The 27,075-nt window shown below is 47.5% G+C and overlaps 2 protein-coding genes and 2 long non-coding RNA genes across 4 annotated transcripts; 2 read left to right on the top strand and 2 right to left on the bottom strand.

Annotated features, from left to right (window-relative positions):
• Window positions 1-809: 809 nt before the first annotated feature.
• LOC134185238 (uncharacterized) lies at window positions 810-22,147 on the bottom strand. The gene is made up of 11 exons (XM_062653018.1): window positions 21,817-22,147; window positions 21,616-21,747; window positions 21,470-21,540; window positions 21,195-21,412; window positions 20,895-21,137; window positions 13,676-20,836; window positions 9,028-9,146; window positions 8,873-8,952; window positions 8,607-8,824; window positions 8,307-8,549; window positions 810-8,248 (listed from the first exon to the last, which is right to left on the bottom strand). Exons 1-11 carry the CDS (start codon window positions 21,924-21,926, stop codon window positions 1,082-1,084), a joined length of 15,762 nt encoding a protein of 5,253 aa, XP_062509002.1. The 5' UTR covers window positions 21,927-22,147; the 3' UTR covers window positions 810-1,081.
• Window positions 8,691-9,213, bottom strand: LOC134186134 (uncharacterized). The gene is made up of 3 exons (XR_009970906.1): window positions 9,028-9,213; window positions 8,882-8,952; window positions 8,691-8,824 (listed from the first exon to the last, which is right to left on the bottom strand). It is a non-coding gene; the product is annotated as an uncharacterized LOC134186134 (long non-coding RNA).
• LOC134186133 (uncharacterized) lies at window positions 9,274-12,374 on the top strand. The gene is made up of 5 exons (XR_009970905.1): window positions 9,274-11,382; window positions 11,439-11,575; window positions 11,633-11,702; window positions 11,879-11,953; window positions 12,017-12,374. It is a non-coding gene; the product is annotated as an uncharacterized LOC134186133 (long non-coding RNA).
• Window positions 22,148-22,247: 100 nt separating the features above from the next.
• On the top strand, window positions 22,248-27,066 carry LOC134185237 (uncharacterized). Its single transcript, XM_062653017.1, has 4 exons — window positions 22,248-22,460; window positions 24,036-24,273; window positions 25,932-26,965; window positions 27,007-27,066. The coding sequence occupies exons 1-4, from the start codon at window positions 22,248-22,250 to the stop codon at window positions 27,064-27,066; spliced, it is 1,545 nt and encodes a 514-aa protein (XP_062509001.1).
• The last annotated feature ends 9 nt before the right edge of the window (window positions 27,067-27,075 follow it).

The following is a 27,075-nucleotide window of genomic DNA, read 5'->3' as shown; positions in this document are numbered from 1 at the left end:
TGTATAGTAACCCGTGCGTTACTATTTTTCAAACTGATTAGGACCAAGGGTTACTATTTAAGCAGATTTACTAATCGAGCACGGGTTAGCTTTCATGGTTGAAGTTGAAGGAAAGACCTAGCTGTGTAAGTATTAGAGGAACACACTCTTGACGCGTGCAAAACTGTCAAGTTACGGTAACCCCTATGCAGTTACCAGTTGTTGCTCAGTGTTCTCATCATAAAAAACTTAATCTCCTCATTGTCATGATCATTGTCTTCACCTTCTTCTGACAGTGTCTCTTCTGCCAGACTATTGTTCCTTCAATGTTTTGTGTTACCTTTAGTCTCTGACACCCAAGGCATGGGTTATTAATCAAGCGCGGGTTATTATTTTTCACTGGTTACTATTTGAGCAGGGATACTAATTGAACACAGGTTACTATTTGAAGAAATTCGGTAGTTGTCATGTCCAGTGTTCATTTGTTGTTTGTTTGTCTGAATGGTTGCGCTTTGTTGACTTGGTCTTCTTATCATATCTTGTATGGGCAGCGTCCGGCTTGTTCTATCTTATATCATTCGACCGTCTCACTTGTGGTATTGCACGTCTAGAGTACCGTTTGTGTGGCCAACCTAGTCTCGCGTAGCCAGACTCTTTCCGCCGCTTCATACCAATCCTGGAAGTATGACGTGGCGGAAAGAGTCTGGCTACGCGATACTATGTCCAACCCTAGCGTCTGTTCCTGTTTATTTATTCTTCATGTGCCTTTTCTTTATTCGTTGGCACAGCAAGAATTGGTAGGTGGGTTATGATCCCATCGGTTATACGCATTGTAATAGAAGAAATTTATTGTCACCAATACAATTGTGTATACACCATAGAACAATTCGAAATTGCTCAGGTTAGAATGACCAACAGACCAAAAGCTGCCCCTTAATTAAATAGTTGATGCGTACACCAACGTACACATATGCATAAAGGTTTGTGTTATGATCTAAAATACTTCTAAACACGGACGGCAATACCGTTCAAGTTTTACTACAGTACCCATCTCTATTTAAGGTTTAAATTGTTTTCTTGGGTGGGCCGACGTAGTGTGGATTCACACCACGTATCCGAATGACACGCATTCTTCGGGCTGTATGGATCCTGGGTGTGGTGAGAGAACAGTTACTCCGTCGGACCATGCGGTCGAACGCCCTCCCGCCTCGTTGTAGGCCGTCACGGTCGCGTAGACCGTTTGGAACGTTGACCAATCGAGATTGCAGGTAGCGGTCTTATTGAGTCCGACCGACGTAAAGACTACGGCGTTGTCGAAACCCGGTGCGCTCCCGACGCCGAACTCGTATCGGACGACGTCCGTTTCGTCGTCGTAGAATTCGTCCCAATTGAGTTGTAACGTCTCGTTGATCCAAATGCAGTCGACGTCGCGTTGTTCGCCCTCTCTCACTCTTCCCGCCGTCGGCGGCGTCGCGTCGATTACGACGCCGTCCGATCTTGCGGAGAACTCCAAGCCGGCGCCATTGGTGGCGGTGACGATGGCATAATAGGTGGATAGATGTTTGAGCGAAAATCCGTGTGCTGTTGATCGGAAAGCAAGCAGATCGACGTTTTTTGTAGAGCCTAAGTCACACGTTTCGACGTTTGAGCTGAAACAATATTCGTACATGATGATCGGACTCTCTTCGTCTCTGAAGCGCTCCCAGCTGCAACTTAGTGACGTCGTATTGGCCTGATAATCTATATCCTTGCCAGACAAACTGCCGTCGAATACGATTCCCGGCAGTGGAGGAGTGTCGTCGATGAGAATTCCATCGGAAGAGACGGTCGCCTTCAGTCCGGCGGCGTTGACGGCCATGACGGTGACAAAGTAGGTGACCCCTGATGATAGTATGCAGGTTGGGCAGCTACCTTCTCTTGTGAGACCCGTGTTTTCGTACGGTCTTGTCTGCTCTCCACCTCTTTGTGTGCCGATTGCCCATTCGTACCGAACAATGGCGGTCTGTTGGTCGTCCATCGATCCCCAGTATGCCTTTATTCCAGTGGTTGCTGACTGATAGTCCACGTCTTGTGTCTTCGAGCCGTCGTACACGTATGACGGTATAGGTGGAGTAATGTCGTAGAGAACTATAGACGATTTACCCACCGACTCGAGTCCAGCTTTGTTGCGCGCTTTCACGCGGAGTTCGTACTCGTCGCCGTGGGTTAGAGTCAACAGCTTACTAATCGTGTTGTTGCCGCCGACGTTTTTGAAATCCGTGACATTGTTTTGGCCTGTTATGTTGTAGAGCGACCACTCGTAATAATCGATTTCGCTCTCTTGGTCGATATAGTCTGTCCACGAACCGGTTGTCAGCGTCTGTCCACTCTGTGTGCACCGTAGGTGCAGATTGACGACGCCGACGACGGGTGGGGTTCCGTCGACGCAAAATCCGTCGGACTCTGCCTGACAACTTAGTCCCACGCCGTTGATGCACGTCACCACTGATTTATAGCAGTGTCCTGCTATCCATGGTAGATCGATATCTTTCAGAGTTCCGTTTTTCGTCGCCGGTTGGATGGTCATATTCCAAATTGCGAGGTCATCTGTTGATCTCTTTTTTCCACCTTTCTTGTTATCTATGACTTCAGCTATCATCGTCCTTACTCCCGATTCTTCATCTGTAAATTCGTTCCAAACTATTGATGTCTTTGTGTTACGTGGGTCTCTCTTTGTTATATGTTTCCAATGGTCACACCAACCGTAACCCCAGCCCTCACCCCAATGGAGAGCGTATAGATCGTCGAGTTGATAATACTTTATATCACTTTCTTCGCTGCCTTCTTGAACTATGCCGCACTCGGGCTCGGTGAAGTCTATGATTATTTTATCTGATTGACTGCTAATGAATGTTTCGAAGTTGTCAACAGATGCTTGAACGGTAATGACGTAAGTTGCCCCTTGTACTATAGAACAACTGGAGCAGAAGCCCGTCTGGTTAGTTCCTGTTGTTGTGTAACTCAGGACAAGCGATCGTCCAACTTCGGTCCCTACCGCCCAGCGGTAGGTGGCCTTGCTTGCAAACCGTTCGAAGCCTGGCTTCCAATCCCATGTGGCTACGATTTCATTTTTTGTGTATCGAACGTTGATGTCGCAACACGAGCCTTCTGACGGTTTGTCCACCGACGTCAGCTGCACCTTTATGCTAGCGACGTTTGATGGGAGTCCGAAAGAGTTTGTTGCTCTCATATAAACAGTGAAACATTTCTCGTCCGAGTCTTCTGGAACGGAATAGGAAACTTGGAAGTCATCACTCTGTGTAACACGCGAGAACGTGTAGGTGTTGTTGAGACACGGTACAACATCCCATTCGTAGTAAGCAATGTAACTCTCTTGTTCTTCAAATCCTGTCCATTCGACTATGAAACTGTATTCCGTCTGATCGAATATCGTCAGTGTACCTTTAGACGGTTGAGATGCATCCACGAGAACTGGAGAGACCGTGCTACTCAAACCGGCCTCGTTGACACATTCGACAGAGCAGTTTATTTGATTTCCCAATTGTAGTCGTGCTGTGTCGACGAGAACGGTTTGGCTGTCTGCCGTTGAGATCACGTGTTCTCGCTTATCATCGATAGTCACCCAACACGACAGCTGGCCGCTTTCAGCATCTCTGGCTCCCAACCATTCTACAGCCAGAAAGTCCACACTTTGCCACTTGACGACCTTGACAGGACTCACATCGGGAGGGGTCAGATCGACTACAAATCCATCAGACGAGACGGTTGTCGTGAGTCCGGCTTCATTCACCGCCTCTACCGTGACAAAATAGCTGCTGCCGGAAGTGAATTCACAACCCTGACACGTGTCTTGTATTGCGTTTACTTTCTTGTAATCTTGCAGTTGTCGTCCTCCTGCGTTTGTTCCCACTGCCCAGCGGTAGTAGTCGATCTGGCTGTGGGGATCATTGAATCCCGACCATTTTGCACCGATTCCTTTCCTAACTGTGAGCCAGTCGATGTCCTGATTGCCTAGCCCGTCTTGAACGTTTCCTGCTATTGGCGGTGAATTATCTACCGTCAGTCCTTCAGAATGGCGTCTAGTATAGAGACCCGCTTTGTTGTAGGCTCTAACGGAAACGTAGTAGGTTAGATGCGCTGTTAGATTTAGGTTAGTAAGACGTTTGGACTGTCGGGGCCCGACATCGACGAGTCCCTGAATGTCGACCGAATCGGGTGTGCGGCTACCAATGGCCCACCAGTACGATTCGATGCCAGAATCCGGGTCGACAAATCCACCCCAGGTCGCCGCAACGTAAGTCGTCGACGACTGATATTTGACCGTTTTTACCGAGCCGTTAACAGGTGCCGTTACGTCGACCAGTACACCATTGGACGTCTTTGTTGTATTATGCATACCAACGCCGTTCGTGCATCTGACATGAACATAATACTTGACTCCTTGCACCAGCGAAAGACCTTTCAGTGTATATGATGTGACCGTCTTGATATCAACGAATCCCTGTGTGTCGGTTTTAGACGTCGAGGTACCGACACCAAAGTAGCAGGTCGAAATCCCGCTGTCCGGGTCCACAAAATCGTTCCAGTTGGCAGCAATAGAGTCATCGTCAGATGTATACTCGATATCGTCGCTCGAACCGTCTCGTACTTCACCGGCTTTGGGCGGTGTGTCGTCAAAGAGAAGTCCGTCGGAACAAATGTGGTCGGTGAGATCTGCTCGATTTCTCGCGATGACGGAGATATAGTAGGTCGTTCCTGCGATAAAGCTTGCGCCGGTTAGTTTGCCGTTTGCTACCGGGCCGACGTTTGTGTGCGCTTGAATCTGTGTTCCGCATTTTGTCGTACCGACGGCCCACTTGTAGAACCAGATGGAACTCTCGGAGTCGGTGAAGTTCTTCCACGAGGCGGTGAGCACCGAATTTCCTGTTATTTTAAACGTCGGCTTTCCCTGGTGCGACGGTGCGGTGGTGTCTACGACTACTCCGTCCGACTCTTTGGTCACTTTGTGACCGCCGGGATTATAGGCATTGACGGTGACGTAGTACTTCTTCCCGTTGACGAGACTTAGTCCGGTCTCTGTGGCGGTGACATTCGTTCCGATTTCGGTGAAGCCGATAACGTCAGTACCGTTTGGCGTCGTTCCAATGGCCCACTCGAACTTGTGGATGTTGCTTTCGACGTCCTTAAATCCATACCAGTGGGCCTTGATTGTGTGATCATTGGACTGATAATCTATGTCCGGCTGCAAGACCCCGTCGACGACCACGCCTACATCCGGTGGCGAGGCATCGATGAGAACGCCATCGGCGCGAACACACGTTTCAACTCGCGCTTTATTTGTCGCACAGACCGTTCCGTAGTAAACACGGTTGTGTTTCAGCAGCAAGGCTCCGATAGAGTAGGAAACGGCTGTGGTGGAAATCGACTGAGTCGGACTGACGTCTTCGAGACCTGGTAACGACCCCACTTTGATTGTCAAATCTTCGATCATCGATTCCGGGTCCACGATCAGATCCCATGTGTACCATAGCTCTCTGTTGTTAGATTGGAAATCTATGTCTTTACCAGCACTGGAACCGTCGTGATTTATGCCTCCTTTTGGGGCAGTCGTATCGATCAAAACTCCGCTTCCGACGGAAATGGTTTCTCCGCCTGCCTCGTTGATTGCGCGGACTGTTACGCAGTAGCGTTCGTTGTGGTTGAGAACGAGTCCGGTCTTGAGAACGGTGGTGTTTAGCCCCGCGGAGAGAAATTGCTGCATTATGTAGAAATTGGTGCCGCACGTCGCGTAGTTCCATTCGTACTCGACGACGCCGCTGTGAGGATCACTAAAGCCAGTCCAGCGGAATCGAAGCGCCGTGTTGTCGGCAGAATAGACGACGTCGTCTTGTGATCCGCAGCCGTCGTTACACAAGTCGAGGACTGTACCGGCTACCGGGTTGGTGTTGTCAGCCGTGATTCCATCGGAAAAGGCGACGTCTGACGTCAATCCGGCGTTACTGGTGCATTGTATGCTCGCGAAGTACTTGACGTAGGGCGTCAGTTGGACTTTCCTGTCGAAATTGCGTCCGGTTAGTTGTACAGGCTGGTCGCCTACCACGTCTCCGACCTTGTTCGGATCGGACGTCGAAGACAGTGCCCACGTGCACGATTTGAGACCGCTTGCGGTCGTGAACGCATCCCACTTTGTCTGGACTTCTGTGGTCGACGTCTGGTAGTCGACGTCGCCGTCCAGATTTCTGTCGTCCGTGTCGAGTATGAGACCTGGCTGCGGCGCTACGGCATCGACCAGAACACCGTCTGTTGTCACTTCTCTAATAAGACCAGCCTTGTCTTGGCATTTGACGTTAATATAGTATGTCTTGCCGGTGATCAAACTTAGTTTATCCGATGTCCATTGACCAGATGCCTGGACTTTGAGGTAGTCGACGATTTTCTTCTCATCTGCCGTTCCATACTCTTCGAACGCTGCCAGTTCGCAGGTGTCTATGCCACTAACCTCGTCCCGGAATCCTTGCCAATTGGCACTTAAAGTCTGATCGTTCGATTGATAATTAATGTCTGCTGCTAAGCCGTCGTTGACTACTCCAGCAATGGGTGGTTCCAGATCTACGGTAAATTTGTCCGAGAGCTCTTCCGTGAACGGTCCTGCTCGGTTTATTGCTTTAATGTAGAGTTGATAGAAATAGGCGTTGACGAAACAGCCGTTTTCCACCATTCTGTCTTGCGGATGAGAGACGCTTAACTTGCAGTTGTTGTCTGGAGAGCAGGCAAATTCGACATACCCCTGTTGCGAACAGGACAGCTGCAGTGGGCTTGTCAGTGGGTGCTTACAGATCTGCCATTGGAAAGAGTCGAGGCCACTCTCGTCGTCCTTAAAGTTGACAATAGTAGCTTCAATCTGACGACTACAAGCTGCCAAGTATACGAGTTTTCCTCCTTCGTCATTCAACACTGTGACCGTGCCTGCAACGGGGGGAGTGGTATCAACAAGGACGCCATTTGAGGCTGCTTGACCTCGTAGCCCGGCTCGATTCGCTATAGACACTGTTATGTAGTACCGCGTGTTGTGTTGCAACTTTAAATTGTTGAGGACGCCTTCATCGGCCTTGCTTGCCGTGAAACCGGCGACAGTCGTCTCATACGCTTTCAAACCGGCTCCTATTTGGAACGAGTTCGTGTCTCTACCGCTTTCCGGGTCTACAAAGTCGTTGGGATCCCAGTAGGCCGACAGTGTCGTCGTCGCCGCCTGATATTGTATGTCTACTTTGGCATCGCCGTCGTTAATGGTTCCGGAGAACGTCGGAGGCGTCGTATCAACGAGAATAAGTTGGGACTCGACTTGTTGGGAGTCGGAACGGACATTCTTAGCAGTCAGCAAGATCTTATAAACCCTACCGTTGTCCAAGTTTAGGTTAGAAGCAGATACCTCTGTCGTTCCGATCTTTCCCGAGGTTGCCGTCAGTACTCCAGTAACGGACGGTTGAGTATCCGTAGCTTCCACGAGCTGCCACGAGAAGGAGACGCCGTCGCAAGGCACCGTGAATCCAATAAACTTGGCTTTTATTCCCTTGTTTTGTGTCATCATACGGTAAAACGTTCCAGACTCGACAGCAGTGTAGAGCAACTCGGTTGCCGTTTGGATGTCGAAATTCAGAACCGACACGGTCCCCTTATCTATATTCTTTCCGTTAATCGGTTTGAGAATGTCCTGTGGGCACGTCGCGGTGCTGCCCGTGCAATATTGATCTGGCCAGTCGCAGGCATCCTGGTTCTCATAGCACAGATACGTTGCCTTTCTATACACAATGTCGCAACCATCTCCGTTGCAGACATTGGATTCTGTGCAGTTTGGATGTTTAGGACACTTGAACGGATCCCCGCCACATGTACCGGCCGTACATTTGTCCTTACGAGTGCATGCGTTGCCGTCATCGCAAATCGCTCCGTCGGCCAGGTCGGTCCATTCATTCGCATTGCTGTAGATGTCGCATTTCTGACACATGTTGTTTGTATTAGGCGCGCCATGTACGTAGCATTGTCCGTTGATGCTGCAACTGCAATTCCCTGCCGTCACGCAGCCCTTGGTCGTCTTACAACCATTGTTGCCGTCGCAAGCTTGGCAGTCGGGTAAGCACTCGTAGAGCGTGCCGACGCAGAGACCATCAGCACTACAACTATCACCTCTAGTGCACATGTCCTTGTCATCGCACGCATTTCCCGTCAACGAGTAGAACTTCAAGTTTTCGCCTTTATTGGGCTCGCATATCTAGGATTAGAAGACAATGTCGATGGCGCACGCGTCGAGCTTTGGTGTGACGTCTTACCTGGCATTGCGGCGAGGCCGGATTTGGGTCTTTCAGGTTGTAGCACGTTTGTTGGATGTAGCACATACCAACGCGTGTCGGACAACCGGAACCGTCGCAGTACTGGCACGTCTCGCACGTATATGCCGTTCCTTTGCATTCACCGTTAATGCACTGGTCGTTCTTTGTACACTGAGTGTTGTCATTGCAATTGATAGTGGACAGTAGTTCCCAATCGTGTCTGTTTGCGCTTTTATTACATTTCTAAAGAGTATTAATTAATTAACAATTTTTAAATTTTATGGATGCTTTAAAGCTTACTTTGCAGCCGTTGGTAGAGAAGGCAAGATTTTTGTAGCATGTACCCAAAATATCGCACGCTCTGTTGTCGTCATCGACCGTCCTCGTCTCTTTTAGGCTCGGACAGTTCGCACCGTTGCCGTTCTTAGCAACGGTCACGGTGCGTGTTCTTTCTTCTTTGATATCAGCGCAACAGGTTGTGCATTTCCAAGCCGTCCACAGGCTGACTCGGCAGTCAACTAAAATACACGACAATTGAATGAACCGCACAGTCTCGTTGTCCTGACCGTCCTTACTGTTGCAGTCTCTGCATTGAATCCTGTACCTTGTGACGTCTTTATTTACAGTCTCGTACTTGTACTTTGTCCTGCAAGAGCGCAAAGAACGTTTGTATAAAAGGACGCTTGTGAGGGCATGATGTATTTAGGGCGTAGTCATATACCTTTCTTTTTCACAAGAAAACCATTTCCAAATGTCCCCGCACTGATCCGTGTACTTTTCTGTGTAAGACACCTTTTTCTGCGTTGTAGTTGTCGCCGTGTACGATACGACTTGATTGCACTTTAAGGAATTGCTGTAATTTATGCAAAGACGTTTGGGGTGGATGAACCGCTTCAGTGTTGGACGCAATCAGTATACTCACCCGCCGCATCCTCCCTGTCCGTATTCGTCAGCTCGAGAAGAAACGAGCACCGACGCCACGAGAATCAGGCAAAAAGCGAGTGCGTTGTGCTTGGTAAAGGTCCACATCATGACGAGAAGCTACCCTACCAGGACACAATTAGCATTCGTTGACGCTTGCGCGTAAATTTCACATGCCAACTGCATCTATACATAGAGACGTAGAAGCCTGAATTACGGTTTGTCGATGAGTTCAAAAACTAATAATCGAGATTCAAGTCTGGGGTGCGTGTCGCTAGATGCTGGGGCTATTAAATCAAGTTTGAGTGCAACACAAGTTTCATGCTCGCGTGATCAAGCTGTCGCGGATGTCTAGCTAATGAGGTCGCGGATGTCTAGCTAATGAGGTCACACGTGACTCTTACTAACCACGCCCGATTGACATGAAAGACATGAGTCTTTCTGCTGCGTATCGGTTGGGTCTGTGGCTGCTTGTGTGGGTCAGCTACTTTGTAATTCTGTAAACTTTGCACAACAAGAAATAATCTCATACTCTAAACTCTGCGCGCGACAATCTGCATATTATCCCGGACAAGAGCGTAATGTTTCATAAAGTAGACGTGTACAGGATATATTGTATATCACTTTTGTTTTTTGCTGGTATGTAAATAGTAGGGTGCGCGTTGTATCATAGAGGCTAGAAGAATACGCACCCCATTTAGCTTGTGCTGGTGGTTTTGCCTTCTTTACACTCTATGTAGTGCTGTGTGTGGATAGTATATAGAGTGCCGATTCTGAACTAGTTTCCAGAAGAGGCAACCGACTGGCTCAGAAGTAGTCCAGAACCGGCAGACTGTAGACAGGGTTTTATGAACCCTTTCCCTTTTCTGGGTCTGATTACTTTCCATAAGAGGCACTAGCTGGCATGCCAGTTCTGAAAAGTTGTCTAAGACCAAACTTATGTACTACTTGTGTGTTGCTTATTGTAGGATTCGTACTTCTCGGTGAGACTGTACGCTCTGGAAGCATCTCGAATTCGTCGGGATGTTGTACTGAATACACAGGTACCATAGTGTGACCACAGCAAAATTGTGTTCATGTACTCGACAACTAGTTGTCTTTTTGATGAGCAAGCTATTTACGGACGAGTGCAGTCATTTGAAAGATCTGACGCATGTGCATTCGTTTGCTTATGATTTCATCTTTGCCAGATTCACAATTTGCTATCGACTCAACCAGGGGTGCAGTCTTTGCTTCCGAGCGGATATTCTCTGATGGATTTCCTCGACGACTTCAATACACTCTGTGTGAACTCGCCGAGCTGCATCAGGAATTGTCTCTTGACCGATGACATTGCCATGTCTATTCCGGTAACAGCAAGTCCTGATGACTTGTTTCGGTATCTTCTTGTCAATTCGACTGCTTATGGTTTGAAGACTCTGGAGACAAATATCAATCTGTTTTCTGTGGCAGCGTCTCCATGCGAGCCTGTGTGGACAATGGCTGCTGGAGATAAACTTGTCTTGATGAAAGCAAGTGATGAGGTTTCGCTCAGTAAGAAGAAAGGAGTGCAATCTAGATTTTTTCCGTCAGACATGGAGTTTCATTCATATTTGCTGATTTGCCAGAAGAGCAAAGGTCTCGAAATGGTGAGTCTTGACTCGACCGAATTGCAAGGCAGCAGCTACGAGATGCATTTACGTTTCTACCTGGTGTTAATCAGTCGGCATCACATATTCCCCAGACTTACTTTGACATCTCCTCGAGGATGGAGACAGTCTATTGTCAAGTTCATTCGAAGCAGTTCACTCAGTCGAAAGGAAGAGACAAGATCAACGAGCAGTTTCCCTTCTGGCAGGTCTCCTAAGACTGCGAATAATCTTGTTGATGGTGCTGACAATGAGGATGAAGAGGAGAATGACGAGGATGAGGATTTGTTTACCAGACATTTAACTATTTCTCCTGCTCCAGTTTTGGATCCTGCTGCTATTAAAGAGCAAGTGAATGCAGCAAAGCAGCTACTTGGGGATGCAATTCGTTCAGCTACCAGGCAGTTTCGTCGTGATTCATTGTGAAAACATTTGTTGTTTGGTTACGCTGATCCGGGATCGGTCAAGAAGGACCAAACTTCTTCGCGCGGGAGTTCCCAAGACAAAGCAGTAGCCAGATAGATGAAGTATGGCTGCTTTTTGGTACATATTGAACAGTGGTTCATACAGTGTTTATGCGCAGACTGTGATCACTCGATTAACTTTTGAAGAGTTTGATGAGCTGCTGTGCCTGGTCTCTCCCGTCTGTTTAGACTCCATGGATAAGAGGCTTGCTCCATTTCTTCAGATGAACAGAGAATGATATCACGGTTTAGTGAGGTGAGCAGACTTTTTCCTGCAGTTTTCTGACATTTGCTAAACACGGTTGTTTGATAGCGGCTTAACTGTTCGGTTTGGTGAACAAGTGCGTACTTTCAAAAAACCAGATGGCACAATATTTCATTTGGTATGTCTTCCTTGTATGTGTTGTTTGTAAGAGAGGAAATAAACTGCAGAACATGTGCTTTCCGCAGTTTTTGCAAACTTTCTGCCTGTGCAGTTTTGTCTGTTGAGAGTCTTTGTTACAAACTATTTTATATGCCAGAATCATTTATCACGCTAATTTTGCATTATTTGTCATAGATTGTATTTAGTCCAGAATTTCATGATGCTTTTGTTTTACTAACTCTACATGCTACCGGATCTCGAAACAAGGCAGTAAGATCGGTTATCAAGTTTTAGCGGCTTGAGCATGTAGAGATCGACGTAACTGTTTGACAGGAGTTCACTGTTGTGTACAAGAAGACATCAGATCAGTCTTCTCAGTCGGCACAAGATGTCGAGACAGTTTCTGATCAAGAACTGGCATGTCGGGCGTTGATCGAGAATGTTGTCAACTTTACGTGTTATTACGTGTGGACTCTACTGACTAAGTGACAGTGACATATTTGGTTGTAAATTGAATGATCTTGAGCAAGTTGCAGCAGCTCTCTCTAGGACTCTCTGCTACATTTTCTGTCGAATGACAAAAGGATATTTTTGTTTTGTACATAGATTACACCAGGCTGTTGGTGTTGGTAAGCAATTTTGTATACAAGCAAATGGAGATGACATTGTGTTTGAGACCGTCAGTAGAGAACATCAGCTGTCACTGGTGGCTGCATGCTGTATCTCAAAGTCTGTGACAATCAGGTGGTCATTTCTGTTATTGTTGTGTTTCTTTCGTTGGTATAATTGTTTGTCTGTTTGGTTCTATTTCCTTGCATTAATTTGTTCGTTGGGTGTCTGTTCTCTGTCAGTTGTTTCCTGTGTATTCTTCCATTTATGTGCATACCATATTTCTTTGAATAGTGACCCGTGCGTTACTATTTTTCAAACTGATTAGAACCATGGGTTACTATTTAAGCAGGGTTACTAATCGAGCACGGGTTAGCTTTCATGGTTGAAGTTAAAGGAAAGACATAGCTATGTAAGTATTAGAGGAACACAGTCTTGACTCATGCAAAACTGTCAAGTTACGGTAACCCCTATGCAGTTACCAGTGGTTACTCAGTGTCCTCATCATCAAAAAACCATAATCTCCTCATCGTCATGATCATTGTCTTCACCTTCTTCTGACAGTGTCTCTTCTGCCAGACTTGTTTTGTTCCTTCAATGTTTTGTGTTACCTTTGATCTCTTACACCCAAGGCATGGGTTATTAATCAAGCACGGGTTACTATTTTTCCACTGGTTACTATTTGAGCAGGGATACTAATCGAACACAGGTTACTATTTGAGGAAATTCGGTAGTTGTCATGTTCAGTGTTCATTTGTTGTCTTTCTTTGTCTGAATGTTTGGGCTTTGGTTGACTTGGTCTTCCTATTATATCTTGTATGGGCAGCGTCCGGCTTGTTCTATCTCCTAGCATTCATCCGTCTCGCTTGTAGTATTGCACGTCTAGAGTACCCTTTGTGTGGCCAACCTAGTCTCGCGTAGCCAGACTCTTTCTTCCGCGTCATACCAATGCTGGAAGTACAGTATGACGTGGCGGAAATGGTCTGGCTACGCCATACTATGTCCAACCCTAGCGTCTGTTCCTGTTTATTTATTCTTCATGTGCCTTTTCTTTATTCCTTTGGCACAGCAAGGGTAGGTGGGTTATGATCCCATCAGTTATACGCATTGCAATAGAAGAAATTTATTTTACTAATACAATTGTGTATACACCATAGAACAATTCGAAATTGCTCAGGTTAGAATGACCAACAGACCAAAAGCTGCCCTTAATTAAATAGTTGATGCGTACACCAACGTACACATATGCATAAAGGTTTGTGTTATGATCTAAAATACTTCTAAACACGGACGGCAATACAGTTCAAGTTTTACTACAGTACCCATCTCTATTTAAGGTTTAAATTGTTTTCTTGGGTGGGCCGACGTAGTGTGGATTCACACCACGTATCCGAATGACACGCATTCTTCGGGCTGTATGGATCCTGGGTGTGGTGAGAGAACAGTTACTCCGTCGGACCATGCGGTCGAACGCCCTCCCGCCTCGTTGTAGGCCGTCACGGTCGCATAGACCGTTTGGAACGTTGACCAATCGAGATTGCAGGTAGCGGTCTTATTGAGTCCGACCGACGTAAAGACTACGGCGTTGTCGAAACCCGGTGCGCTCCCGACGCCAAACTCGTATCGGACGACGTCCGTTTCGTCGTCGTAGAATTCGTCCCAATTGAGTTGTAACGTCTCGTTGATCCAAATGCAGTCGACGTCGCGTTGTTCGCCCTCTCTCACTCTTCCCGCCGTCGGCGGCGTCGCGTCGATTACGACGCCGTCCGATCTTGCGGAGAACTCCAAGCCGGCGCCATTGGTGGCGGTGACGATGGCATAATAGGTGGATAGATGTTTGAGCGACACTCCGTGTGCTGTTGATCGGAAAGCAAGCAGATCGACGTTTTTTGTAGAGCCTAAGTCACACGTTTCGACGTTTGAGCTGAAACAATATTCGTACATGATGATTGGACTCTCTTCGTCTCTGAAGCGCTCCCAGCTGCAACTTAGTGACGTCGTATTGGTCTGATAATCTATATCCTTGCCAGACAAACTGCCGTCGAATACGATTCCCGGCAGTGGAGGAGTGTCGTCGATGAGAATTCCATCGGAAGAGACGGTCGCCTTCAGTCCGGCGGCGTTGACGGCCATGACGGTGACAAAGTAGGTGACCCCTGATGACAGTATGCAGGTTGGGCAACTACCTTCTCTTGTGAGACCCGTGTTTTCGTACGGTCTTGTCTGCTCTCCACCTCTTTGTGTGCCGATTGCCCATTCGTACCGAACAATGGCGGTCTGTTGGTCGTCCATCGATCCCCAGTATGCCTTTATTCCAGTGGTTGCTGACTGATAGTCCACGTCTTGTGTCTTCGAGCCGTCGTACACGTATGACGGTATAGGTGGAGTAATGTCGTAGAGAACTATAGACGATTTACCCACCGACTCGAGTCCAGCTTTGTTGCGCGCTTTCACGCGGAGTTCGTACTCGTCGCCGTGGGTTAGAGTCAACAGCTTACTAATCGTGTTGTTGCCGCCGACGTTTTTGAAATCCGTGACATTGTTTTGGCCTGTTATGTTGTAGAGCGACCACTCGTAATAATCGATTTCGCTCTCTTGGTCGATATAGTCTGTCCACGAACCGGTTGTCAGCGTCTGTCCACTCTGTGTGCACCGTAGGTGCAGATTGACGACGCCGACGACGGGTGGGGTTCCGTCGACGCAAAATCCGTCGGACTCTGCCTGACAACTTAGTCCCACGCCGTTGATGCACGTCACCACTGATTTATAGCAGTGTCCTGCTATCCATGGTAGATCGATATCTTTCAGAGTTCCGTTTTTCGTCGCCGGTTGGATGGTCATATTCCAAATTGCGAGGTCATCTGTTGATCTCTTTTTTCCACCTTTCTTGTTATCCATGACTTCAGCTATCATCGTCCTTACTCCCGATTCTTCATCTGTAAATTCTTTCCAAACTATTGATGTCTTTGTGTTACTCGGGTCTCTCTTTGTTATATGTTTCCAATGGTCACACCAACCGTAACCCCAGCCCTCACCCCAATGGAGAGCGTATAGATCGTCGAGTTGATAATACTTTATATCACTTTCTTCGCTGCCTTCTTGAACTATGCCGCACTCGGGCTCGGTGAAGTCTATGATTATTTTATCTGATTGACTGCTAATGAATGTTTCGAAGTTGTCAACAGATGCTTGAACGGTAATGACGTAAGTTGCTCCTTGTACTATAGAACAACTGGAGCAGAAGCCCGTCTGGTTAGTTCCTGCTGTTGTGTAACTCAGGACAAGCGATCGTCCAACTTCGGTCCCTACCGCCCAGCGGTAGGTGGCCTTGCTTGCAAACCGTTCGAAGCCTGGCTTCCAATCCCATGTGGCTACGATTTCATTTTTTGTGTATCGAACGTTGATGTCGCAACACGAGCCTTCTGACGGTTTGTCCACCGACGTCAGCTGCACCTTTATGCTAGCGACGTTTGATGGGAGTCCGAAAGAGTTTGTTGCTCTCATATAAACAGTGAAACATTTCTCGTCCGAGTCTTCTGGAACGGAATAGGAAACTTGGAAGTCATCACTCTGTGTAACACGCGAGAACGTGTAGGTGTTGTTGAGACACGGTACAACATCCCATTCGTAGTAAGCAATGTAACTCTCTTGTTCTTCAAATCCTGTCCATTCGACTATGAAACTGTATTCCGTCTGATCGAATATCGTCAGTGTACCTTTAGACGGTTGAGATGCATCCACGAGAACTGGAGAGACCGTGCTACTCAAACCGGCCTCGTTGACACATTCGACAGAGCAGTTTATTTGATTTCCCAATTGTAGTCGTGCTGTGTCGACGAGAACGGTTTGGCTGTCTGCCGTTGAGATCACGTGTTCTCGCTTATCATCGATAGTCACCCAACACGACAGCTGGCCGCTTTCAGCATCTCTGGCTCCCAACCATTCTACAGCCAGAAAGTCCACACTTTGCCACTTGACGACCTTGACAGGACTCACATCGGGAGGGGTCAGATCGACTACAAATCCATCAGACGAGACGGTTGTCGTCAGTCCGGCTCCATTCACCGCTTCTACCGTGACAAAATAGCTGCTGCCGGAAGTGAATTCACAACCCTGACAGGTGTCTTGTATTGCGTTTACTTTCTTGTAATCTTGCAGTTGTCGTCCTCCTGCGTTTGTTCCCACTGCCCAGCGGTAGTAGTCGATCTGGCTGTGGGGATCATTGAATCCCGACCATTTTGCACCGATTCCTTTCCTAACTGTGAGCCAGTCGATGTCCTGATTGCCTAGCCCGTCTTGAACGTTTCCTGCTATTGGTGGTGAATTATCTACCGTCAGTCCTTCAGAATGGCGTCTAGTATAGAGACCCGCTTTGTTGTAGGCTCTAACGAAAACGTAGTAGGTTAGATGCGCTGTTAGATTTAGGTTAGTAAGACGTTTGGACTGTCGGGGCCCGACATCGACGAGTCCCTGAATGTCGACCGAATCGGGTGTGCGGCTACCAATGGCCCACCAGTACGACTCGATACCAGAATCCGGGTCGACAAATCCACCCCAGGTCGCCGCAACGTAAGTCGTCGACGACTGATATTTGACCGTTTTTACCGAGCCGTTAACAGGTGCCGTTACGTCGACCAGTACACCATTGGACGTCTTTGTTGTATTATGCATACCAACGCCGTTCGTGCATCTGACATGAACATAATACTTGACTCCTTGCACCAGCGAAAGACCTTTCAGTGTATATGATGTGACCGTCTTGATATCAACGAATCCCTGTGTGTCGGTTTTAGACGTCGAAGTACCGACACCAAAGTAGCAGGTCGAAATCCCGCTGTCCGGGTCGACAAAATCGTCCCAGTTGGCAGCAATAGAGTCATCGTCAGATGTATACTCGATATCGTCGCTCGAACCGTCTCGTACTTCACCGGCTTTGGGCGGTGTGTCGTCAAAGAGAAGTCCGTCGGAACAAATGTGGTCGGTGAGATCTGCTCGATTTCTCGCGATGACGGAGATATAGTAGGTCGTTCCTGCGATAAAGCTTGCGCCGGTTAGTTTGCCGTTTGCTACCGGGCCGACGTTTGTGTGCGCTTGAATCTGTGTTCCGCATTTTGTCGTACCGACGGCCCACTTGTAGAACCAGATGGAACTCTCGGAGTCGGTGAAGTTCTTCCACGAGGCGGTGAGCACCGAATTTCCTGTTATTTTAAACGTCGGCTTTCCCTGGTGCGACGGTGCGGTGGTGTCTACGACTACTCCGTCCGACTCTTTGGTCACTTTGTGACCGCCGGGATTATAGGCATTGACGGTGACGTAGTACTTCTTCCCGTTGACGAGACTTAGTCCGGTCTCTGTGGCGGTGACATTCGTTCCGATTTCGGTGAAGCCGGTAACGTCAGTACCGTTTGGCGTCGTTCCAATGGCCCACTCGAACTTGTGGATGTTGCTTTCGACGTCCTTAAATCCATACCAGTGGGCCTTGATTGTGTGATCATTGGACTGATAGTCTATGTCCGGCTGCAAGACCCCGTCGACGACCACGCCTACATCCGGTGGCGAGGCATCGATGAGAACGCCATCGGCGCGAACACACGTTTCAACTCGCGCTTTATTTGTCGCACAGACCGTTCCGTAGTAAACACGGTTGTGTTTCAGCAGCAAGGCTCCGATAGAGTAGGAAACGGCTGTGATGGAAATCGACTGAGTCGGACTGACGTCTTCGAGACCTGGTAACGACCCCACTTTGATTGTCAAATCTTCGATCATCGATTCCGGGTCCACGATCAGATCCCATGTGTACCATAGCTCTCTGTTGTTAGATTGGAAATCTATGTCTTTACCAGCACTGGAACCGTCGTGAATTATGCCTCCTTTTGGGGCAGTCGTATCGATCAAAACTCCGCTTCCGACGGAAATGGTTTCTCCGCCTGCCTCGTTGATTGCGCGGACTGTTACGCAGTAGCGTTCGTTGTGGTTGAGAACGAGTCCGGTCTTGAGAACGGTGGTGTTTAGCCCCGCGGAGAGAAATTGCTGCATTATGTAGAAATTGGTGCCGCACGTCGCGTAGTTCCATTCGTACTCGACGACGCCGCTGTGAGGATCACTAAAGCCAGTCCAGCGGAATCGAAGCGCCGTGTTGTCCGCAGAATAGACGACGTCGTCTTGTGATCCGCAGCCGTCGTTACACAAGTCGATGACTGTACCGGCTACCGGGTTGGTGTTGTCAGCCGTGATTCCGTCGGAAAAGGCGACGTCTGACGTCAATCCGGCGTTACTTTTGCATTGTATGCTCGCGAAGTACTTGACGTAGGGCGTCAGTTGGACTTTCCTGTCGAAATTGCGTCCGGTTAGTTGTACAGGCTGGTCGCCTACCACGTCTCCGACCTTGTTCGGATCGGACGTCGAAGACAGTGCCCACGTGCACGATTTGAGACCGCTTGCGGTCGTGAACGCATCCCACTTTGTCTGGACTTCTGTGGTCGACGTCTGGTAGTCGACGTCGCCGTCCAGATTTCTGTCGTCCGTGTCGAGTATGAGACCTGGCTGCGGCGCTACGGCATCGACCATAACACCGTCTGTTGTCACTTCTCTAATAAGACCAGCCTTGTCTTGGCATTTGACGTTAATATAGTATGTCTTGCCGGTGATCAAACTTAGTTTATCCGATGTCCATTGACCAGATGCCTGGACTTTGAGGTAGTCAACGATTTTCTTCTCATCTGCCGTTCCATACTCTTCGAACGCTGCCAGTTCGCAGGTGTCTATGCCACTAACCTCGTCCCGGAATCCTTGCCAATTGGCACTTAAAGTCTGATCGTTCGATTGATAATTAATGTCTGCTGCTAACCCGTCGTTGACTACTCCAGCAATGGGTGGTTCCAGATCTACGGTAAATTTGTCCGAGAGCTCTTCCGTGAACGGTCCTGCTCGGTTTATTGCTTTGATGTAGAGTTGATAGAAATAGGCGTTGACGAAACAGCCGTTTTCCACCATTCTGTCTTGCGGATGAGAGACGCTTAACTTGCAGTTGTTGTCTGGAGAGCAGGCAAATTCGACATACCCCTGTTGCGAACAGGACAGCTGCAGTGGGCTTGTCAGTGGGTGCTTACAGATCTGCCATTGGAAAGAGTCGAGGCCACTCTCGTCGTCCTTAAAGTTGACAATAGTAGCTTCAATCTGACGACTACAAGCTGCCAAGTATACGAGTTTTCCTCCTTCGTCATTCAACACTGTGACCGTGCCTGCAACGGGGGGAGTGGTATCAACAAGGACGCCATTTGAGGCTGCTTGACCTCGTAGCCCGGCTCGATTCGCTATAGACACTGTTATGTAGTACCGCGTGTTGTGTTGCAACTTTAAATTGTTGAGGACGCCTTCATTGGCCTTGCTTGCCGTGAACCCGGCGACAGTCGTCTCATACGCTTTCAAACCGGCTCCTATTTGGAACGAGTTCGTGTCTCTGCCGCTTTCCGGGTCTGCAAAGTCGTTGGGATCCCAATAGGCCGACAGTGTCGTCGTCGCCGCCTGATATTGTATGTCTACTTTGGCATCGCCGTCGTTAATGGTTCCGGAGAATGTCGGAGGCGTCGTATCAACGAGAATAAGTTGGGACTCGACTTGTTGGGAGTCGGAACGGACATTCTTAGCAGTCAGCAAGATCTTATAAACCCCACCGTTGTCCAAGTTTAGGTTAGAAGCAGATACCTCTGTCGTTCCGATCTTTCCCGAGGTTGCCGTCAGTACTCCAGTAACGGACGGTTGAGTACCCGTAGCTTTCACGAGCTGCCACGAGAAGGAGACGCCGTCGCAAGGCACCGTGAATCCAATGAACTTGGCTTTTATTCCCTTGTTTTGTGTCATCATACGGTAAAACGTTCCAGACTCGGCAGCAGTGTAGAGCAACTCGGTCGCCGTCGGGATGGCGAAATTCAGAACCGACACGGTCCCCTTATCTATATTCTTGCCGTTAATCGGTTTGAGACTGTCCTGTGGGCACGTCGCGGTGCTGCCCGTGCAGTATTGATCTGGCCAGTCGCAGGCATCCTTGTTCTTATAGCAAAGATACGTTGCCTTTCTATACACGATGTCGCAACCATCTCCGTTGCAGACATTGGATTCTATGCAGGTTGGATCTGTAGGACACGTGAACGGATCCCCGCCACATGCACCGGTCGTACATTTGTCCTTACGAGTGCATGCGTTGCCGTCGTCGCAAATCGCTCCGTCGGCCAGGTTGGTCCATCCATCCGCATTGCTGTAGATGTCGCATTTCTGGCACATGTTGTTTGGATTAGGCGCGCCATGTACGTAGCATTGTCCGTTAATGCTGCAACCGCACTTCCCTGCCGTCACGCAGCCCTTGGTCGTCTTACAACCATTGTTGCCGTCGCAAGCTTGGCAGTCGGTTAAGCACGTGTAGGGCCTGCCGACGCAGAGACCATCAGCACTACAACTATCACCTCTAGTGCAGATGTCCTTGTCATCGCACGCATTTCCCGTCAACGAGTAGAACTTCCAGTTTTCGCCTTTATTGGGCTCGCATATCTAGGATTAGAAGACAATGTCGATGGCGCACACGTCGAGCTTTGGTGTGTCGTCTTACCTGGCATTGCGGCGAGGCCGGATTTGGGTCTTTCAGGTTGTAGCACGTTTGTTGGATGTAGCACATACCAACGCGTGTCGGACAACCGGAACCGTCGCAGTACTGGCACGTCTCGCACGTATATGCCGTTCCTTTGCATTCACCGTTAATGCACTGGTCGTTCTTTGTACACTGAGTGTTGTCATTGCAATTGATAGTGGACAGTAGTTCCCAATCGTATCTGTTTATGCCTTTATTACATTTCTAAAAAGTATTAATTAATTAACAATTTTTAAATTTTATGGATGCTTTAAAGCTTACTTTGCAGCCGTTGGTAGAGAAGGCAAGATTTTTGTAGCATGTACCCGAAATATAGCAAGCTCTGTTGTCGTCATAGACCGTCCTCGTCTCTTTTAGGCTCGGACAGTTCGCACCGTTGCCGTTCTTAGCAACGGTCACGGTGCGTGTTCTTTCTTCTTTGATATCAGCGCAACAGGTTGTGCATTTCCAAGCCGTCCACAGGCTGACTCGGCAGTCAACTAAAATACACGACAATTGAATGAACCGCACAGTCTCGTTGTCCTGACCGTCCTTACTGTTGCAGTCTCTGCATTGAATCCTGTACCTTGTGACGTCTTTATTTACAGTCTCGTACTTGTACTTTGTCCTGCAAGAGCGCAAAGAACGTTTGTATAAAAGGACACTTGTGAGGGCATGATGTATTTAGGGCGTAGTCATATACCTTTCTTTTTCACAAGAAAACCATTTCCAAATGTCCCCGCACTGATCCGTGTACTTTTCTGTGTAAGACACCTTTTTCTGCGTTGTAGTTGTCGCCGTGTACGATACGACTTGGTTGCACTTTAAGGAATTGCTGTAATTTATGCAAAGACGTTTGGGGTGGATGAACCGCTTCAGTGTTGGACGCAATCAGTATACTCACCCGCCGCATCCTCCCTGTCCGTATTCGTCAGCTCGAGAAGAAACGAGCACCGACGCCACGAGAATCAGGCAAAAAGCGAGTGCGTCGTGCTTGGTAAAGGTCCACACCATGGTGAGAAGCTACCCTACCACGACGCAATTAGCACTCGTTGACGCTTGCGCATAAATTTCTGACCCTCCCCACGCATATCACATGCTAACTACATCTTTACGTAGAGACGTAGAAGCCTGAATTACGGTTTGTCGATGAGTTACTTAATGCAATCAAAAAGTAATAATCGAGATTCAAGTCTGGGGTGCATGTCGCTAGATGCTGGGGCTATTAAATCAAGTTTGAGTGCAACACAAGTTTCGTGCTCGCGTGATCAAGCTGTCGCGAATGTCTAGCTAATGGGCGTCGCACGTGACGCTTACTAACCACGCCCGATTGGCATGGAAGACATGAGTCTTTCTGCTGCGTATCGGTTGGGTCTGTGGCTGCTTGTGTGGGTCATCTCAGTGCCTCTCGCAGACGGGGCGACCGACGAGCGAAGCGGGCCGATTACGGTCAGCTATGGCGACGCGCAATGTCTCAAGTACAGTTACAGGATGACGATGAATCTCGGATCGACATCCAAAACTCGAAGCTTTGGACTTAAATCGGAGGTGAGTCGTTCTCTTTCTAGGCGGCGTGGTAGTTTTTCGACAGTTCCCGTATTTGGTTGACCGTTATTTTGCCGGCTTTGGTATTTCCAGCGGTTTCTTTGGAATTCGCTCGGGTTCAACGTTTCTGCGCAAACAAGAGCTCTTTGCAGATTGCCTAGAGGCCCAAATTGAGCGACAAGACGGCGTCAATGACGAACGCTTTGCTTGCAGTTACATTTGCATACTGGCTTTCACCAGCTTACCGTGTTTCGTTGAGCAAACACGAAACGTCGAGTTGTTTCGTCCAGGGTGTTTTATTCGTTTGTCCAAGAGTGCCAGACATGTCAACTCGAGTGAAACTAAGTATACGCCCCTTTGCCGGACTCTAGCCAAATTACGAGTAGCCGACAAGTCGTGGGAAACTTTCGTTGTTAGATATCAGCGAAGGCTGCTATTGCAGCAAACGTTGAACCAATTGACTGTGTGCGCATGGTATAAGCATGCAGGTCTCTCAGAAAGGCGCTGTCTGTGGTAAAGTTCAAACATCGAGAAGACCGCTTATGCTGCACGCCAATTTTTTTATTTGTCTGAAACTGAAGCGAGTATGTACATGTGACAGTACAGCTAGGACTAAGTCTAGTGTGCTACAATTTGCACTCTGTGACCTCACGTCAGATTGAGACCAAGATAACAAGACCAAGGATACTAGGTATATATATAGCTCTCTTTCCTAGGAAGCTACTAAATATGTATTATGGCTATAAGATACTTTGGTTTTATTAATTAGGCAATGATTTGTTTGGTGCCATTTGAAGTGTAGAGAAACCATTGACGTAACTAGTGAGGTACAAGAGGTGGTTCCAGCAAAAAGAAGGCATGATTTTCGTAAAACGCAAATCGACATCAACCTGATAAGAAAATGTTGCACATATGCAACTCTAGCGTTTATAATTTAGCTAAGCATGAGTACAAACCTAACTTTATTCATAGATCATAGCTGACAACAAGCTGGATGACTTCCCCGTAGTCTACAGGTCAGAGAACCTTTCCTGACCCATCATGGACCGTAATTCTGACTATCGATCCTGCCCTTAGCACTAATTGGACGCTTATAGGCTCACAACTTTAGTTACTGGCCATGTGGAAACAATCATAGCAATGCTGCAATTGTGGGACAGAGACATGGTTCAGCCAGCTTTAGAGCAGCATTGGGGAGATGACAGGCTGAGCTTCACCTATTATATGACGTTTTGCTCAAGTCAATCCAGCGACCAACCTCGGGTTTGAATGTGTCATCACCGGTTTCTGCTGGCAATTGAGGGATCCTTTTCACTAGCGAAGAACTGTAGTATGGACTCCTGAGATTTGAGAGTATATATATCACCGTTTTTACCACTCCTAGTCCTTCTCCACATTGTCACACGTCTGCTTGCATTGAGATGGTGCATCACATTAATAATTTGCTCATGCATGGTATGGACACGTTGGGGTGGTTTCCGTGCGACAGGAACTAATGCTAGTTGCACCACTGTTAGAACAACAAGGTGGCACTAAAGTGATAGCAATTTAAGTGATATACTTTGTATTTCTGTGCAGGTTCTTGTTCACGTCAAGCAGCAGAATCCTGATGGGTCTTGGCTGTTGGAGCTTCAGCTATCAGAACCACGAAGACTTTACGAGACAAGTTCAGGGTACCTGGCTGCCATGCCAGCTGAGAAATCTCTACGTCACAAGCTGGGAAAGGAGTTCTTCATCGTTCACAGCAAAGCTGGAGTTATTGATACAGTTTATTATCCTGCCAGTGACGATCAGGAGGCAGTAGCTATCAAGAAAGGTACGATCTTCACTTTGATGAAACAAAAGCAGGCCGTAGACATGCATATACGCACGATTACATGCTAGATAGCGGGGGAGGGGGGGAGTAGAGAGATGATACTCTCTTAAACCGTAATTTCCTTTTGGGCAAATTGGAGTTACTAAAGAGGTATGAAGAAGCACTGAAGTACTAATCCATTGGTTGCTATCCACCTTGAAGCTAATGACAGGTGTACAGTTTCCTACTAATTAACATGTAGAGCGTGAGAAGGAGGCGGGACCCGTGGGCTTGCACGTGGGATTGTCGAAATCTGATGTATCTTTGATACCGCATACAGAGCCTGGTACGCTAATTAATATCAGCGGTAACAATGAGCGCATGCGGTGCATTTCAATTGGGCTTTGTTGGTCGCTTGGTTATGCCGGCCGGCCGTCCACAGCAGTATTACACTAACTCTAGCGTCTCGGGTTAATGAAGAAGCACTAAAGTGCTAAACCCTAGACTGGTAACTTAGGTCACAAGTATATGCATATAAGATAAGTATCTCTAGGGCAGGAACTAGCACCGCCCTGACATAAAATTATTTGACCAAGAGGCCCAAAAATAGAAATATATCATTCATTCATTCATATATATATATATATATATATATATATATATATATAGATATATATATATATATATATATATATATATATAGATATAGATACGTTGATTTGAACAGTTGCGTGCAATGATGTCTAGTGACGTTATAGTCTTAGTTTTGTTTATCCCAACTTCTCGTTTGTTTTGGGCCTCTTGGTCAAATTCTACCGGCAACCACCTTGTTAAATATCCTAGTGTACTCAACAATGTATCTGGGAGGATAAAACACAATAGGATAGTTCGTCTGGGTAGGATGAAATGGTATCACGCGGGATAACATGCTACTCCGGACGATAGTATCAGAGAATCAAATCTGGGGATGAAAATCTGGGTGTTGAACTATACTGGTACACCTGCATGGGGTCAGATCATGCAATGGCTTAGAAACAACCAAGGAGGTGAGATTACTTGTATCGACAATTATCTGAGCATTTGGAAGTTTGAAGGTCTCTGTCTCTGTTTGGTCAAGTTGGGAAAGAAGTGAAGCTCATTGGCTCTAGTTATTCGTATAGTCATTATAATGCCTGCATGAGACTCTGAGTCAAGTGTGCTTACAGCCTCATACTACACTAACCTATTAACGCGTGACCTCAAACTCTGTTGTACACTACAGGAATACATGTGTACCTGGAACACTCGATCTATATTTGTGCTTTGCAATCAAGAGCAAAGGCATAGTTTTGTCATAGACAGTCAAATGTATACTTGTAATGCAATTGCATATAAACATTAAACAGATATTGGCAAGCTGCAATGTTTGGTAAATCGAATATTGCAGCGCTTTACCTGTCATGCATAGCTGGTATCTACGGATATTGGGTAATCAGTATGTATGTATGTACACACACACACACACACACACACACACACACACACACACACACACACACACACACACACACACACACACACACACACACACACACACACACACGCACGCATTAACTTTTATTATATTCTCAAACCACATCTGATAAGTCTCGCAAGTTGGTTTTGTATTTTATCAATGACCGTTTGAATTTTAAATTCAGGTGTTGCTTCCTGTCTGAATCTCAACTTGTCACTCAGTCACCAACCAAGTTATCATACACACGACATCGACGACGTCGGTTGGCATACCGGATTCGTAACGGTTTCCGACGGTCGCACACCCGGTACCTTTGTGGTATCGAAACAACACGGCCACGAGCACTACCATCGCTTCTCGCACGAAAACACTCTTCCGGGATCAAGAAAGGAAAACAGGCGGCACGTCATTACTCTCGCCAACAACAGCATGATCGAATCGTCTAGTAAAGACTATGCAGGTCGGCTGCCAGAAGACAAGAATTTTAAATCTAACCTCCCGGACGGTCTCAAATTTAGAGGAGAGGGTTCTCTTCGTCTTGAGGGTCACTGCAGTAGTGAGTCAGTCAGAACGAGACGATCAGATACGGATGTAGGAACTCTCGTGAAAGATAGTCTACCTACAAGTATTAAGCATGAGTATGTTCAATGGTCTAAGGTAGAGAATCTGGGTCGAGATCGAGAGACTTATGATTCCCGGAGCGTCGAGTACTTGATGGATTGTATCAACGAGGAACAATCGGAGAAGGTAGTAGAGCAGTGTGTCCACGCACTGATCCGGCGTTTCAAAGACGACGGCGCTGATGCTAGGAGAGCGATTAGTTTCATTTGTCAACATGAGAATCCGCGGTCTTTCAGATGGCCGTATTTGGTACAAAGTTTGGGCGTGTCGAAAACCGGTCAGCACTGTCTTGCAGATCTTCTTCGTAATTCGACGCTCACTCATGATGATCAACTACGTGTTATTAAAGGAACGCATTTGGTTACAGAAGTGGATGAGAGTTTAGTTGATTCTCTGATCTCGTTTACTCGACCGGGACCGTCACACTCGAACTTTACATCGCGACTTTCCGCAATCGTATCTCTAGGTCTCGTCACAGGCGCTGGCAGGCCTAGTGCACAGATAACCGATCGAGTTCTAAATCATCTCCACTCTTCTTTATATCAATGCCCAGAACGAGACTACGACGCGCGTGCAAGTCAATTCATAGACTACGTGGTAGCCTATACGTCCGCTGTTGGAAATTTAGGACACGATAGGAGCTATGGAACTCTGATGCAGCTAATGGATCACGAATGGCCGTCGGTACGGAAGGCTAGTATATATTC

The sequence above is a fragment of the Corticium candelabrum genome, chromosome 10 (genome assembly GCF_963422355.1).
Source record: "Corticium candelabrum chromosome 10, ooCorCand1.1, whole genome shotgun sequence".
In the NCBI taxonomy this organism is placed as follows: Eukaryota; Metazoa; Porifera; class Homoscleromorpha; order Homosclerophorida; family Plakinidae; genus Corticium; species Corticium candelabrum.
Note: the sequence above shows the minus strand (reverse complement) of the source record. Positions and strands in the feature narration are given on the sequence as shown.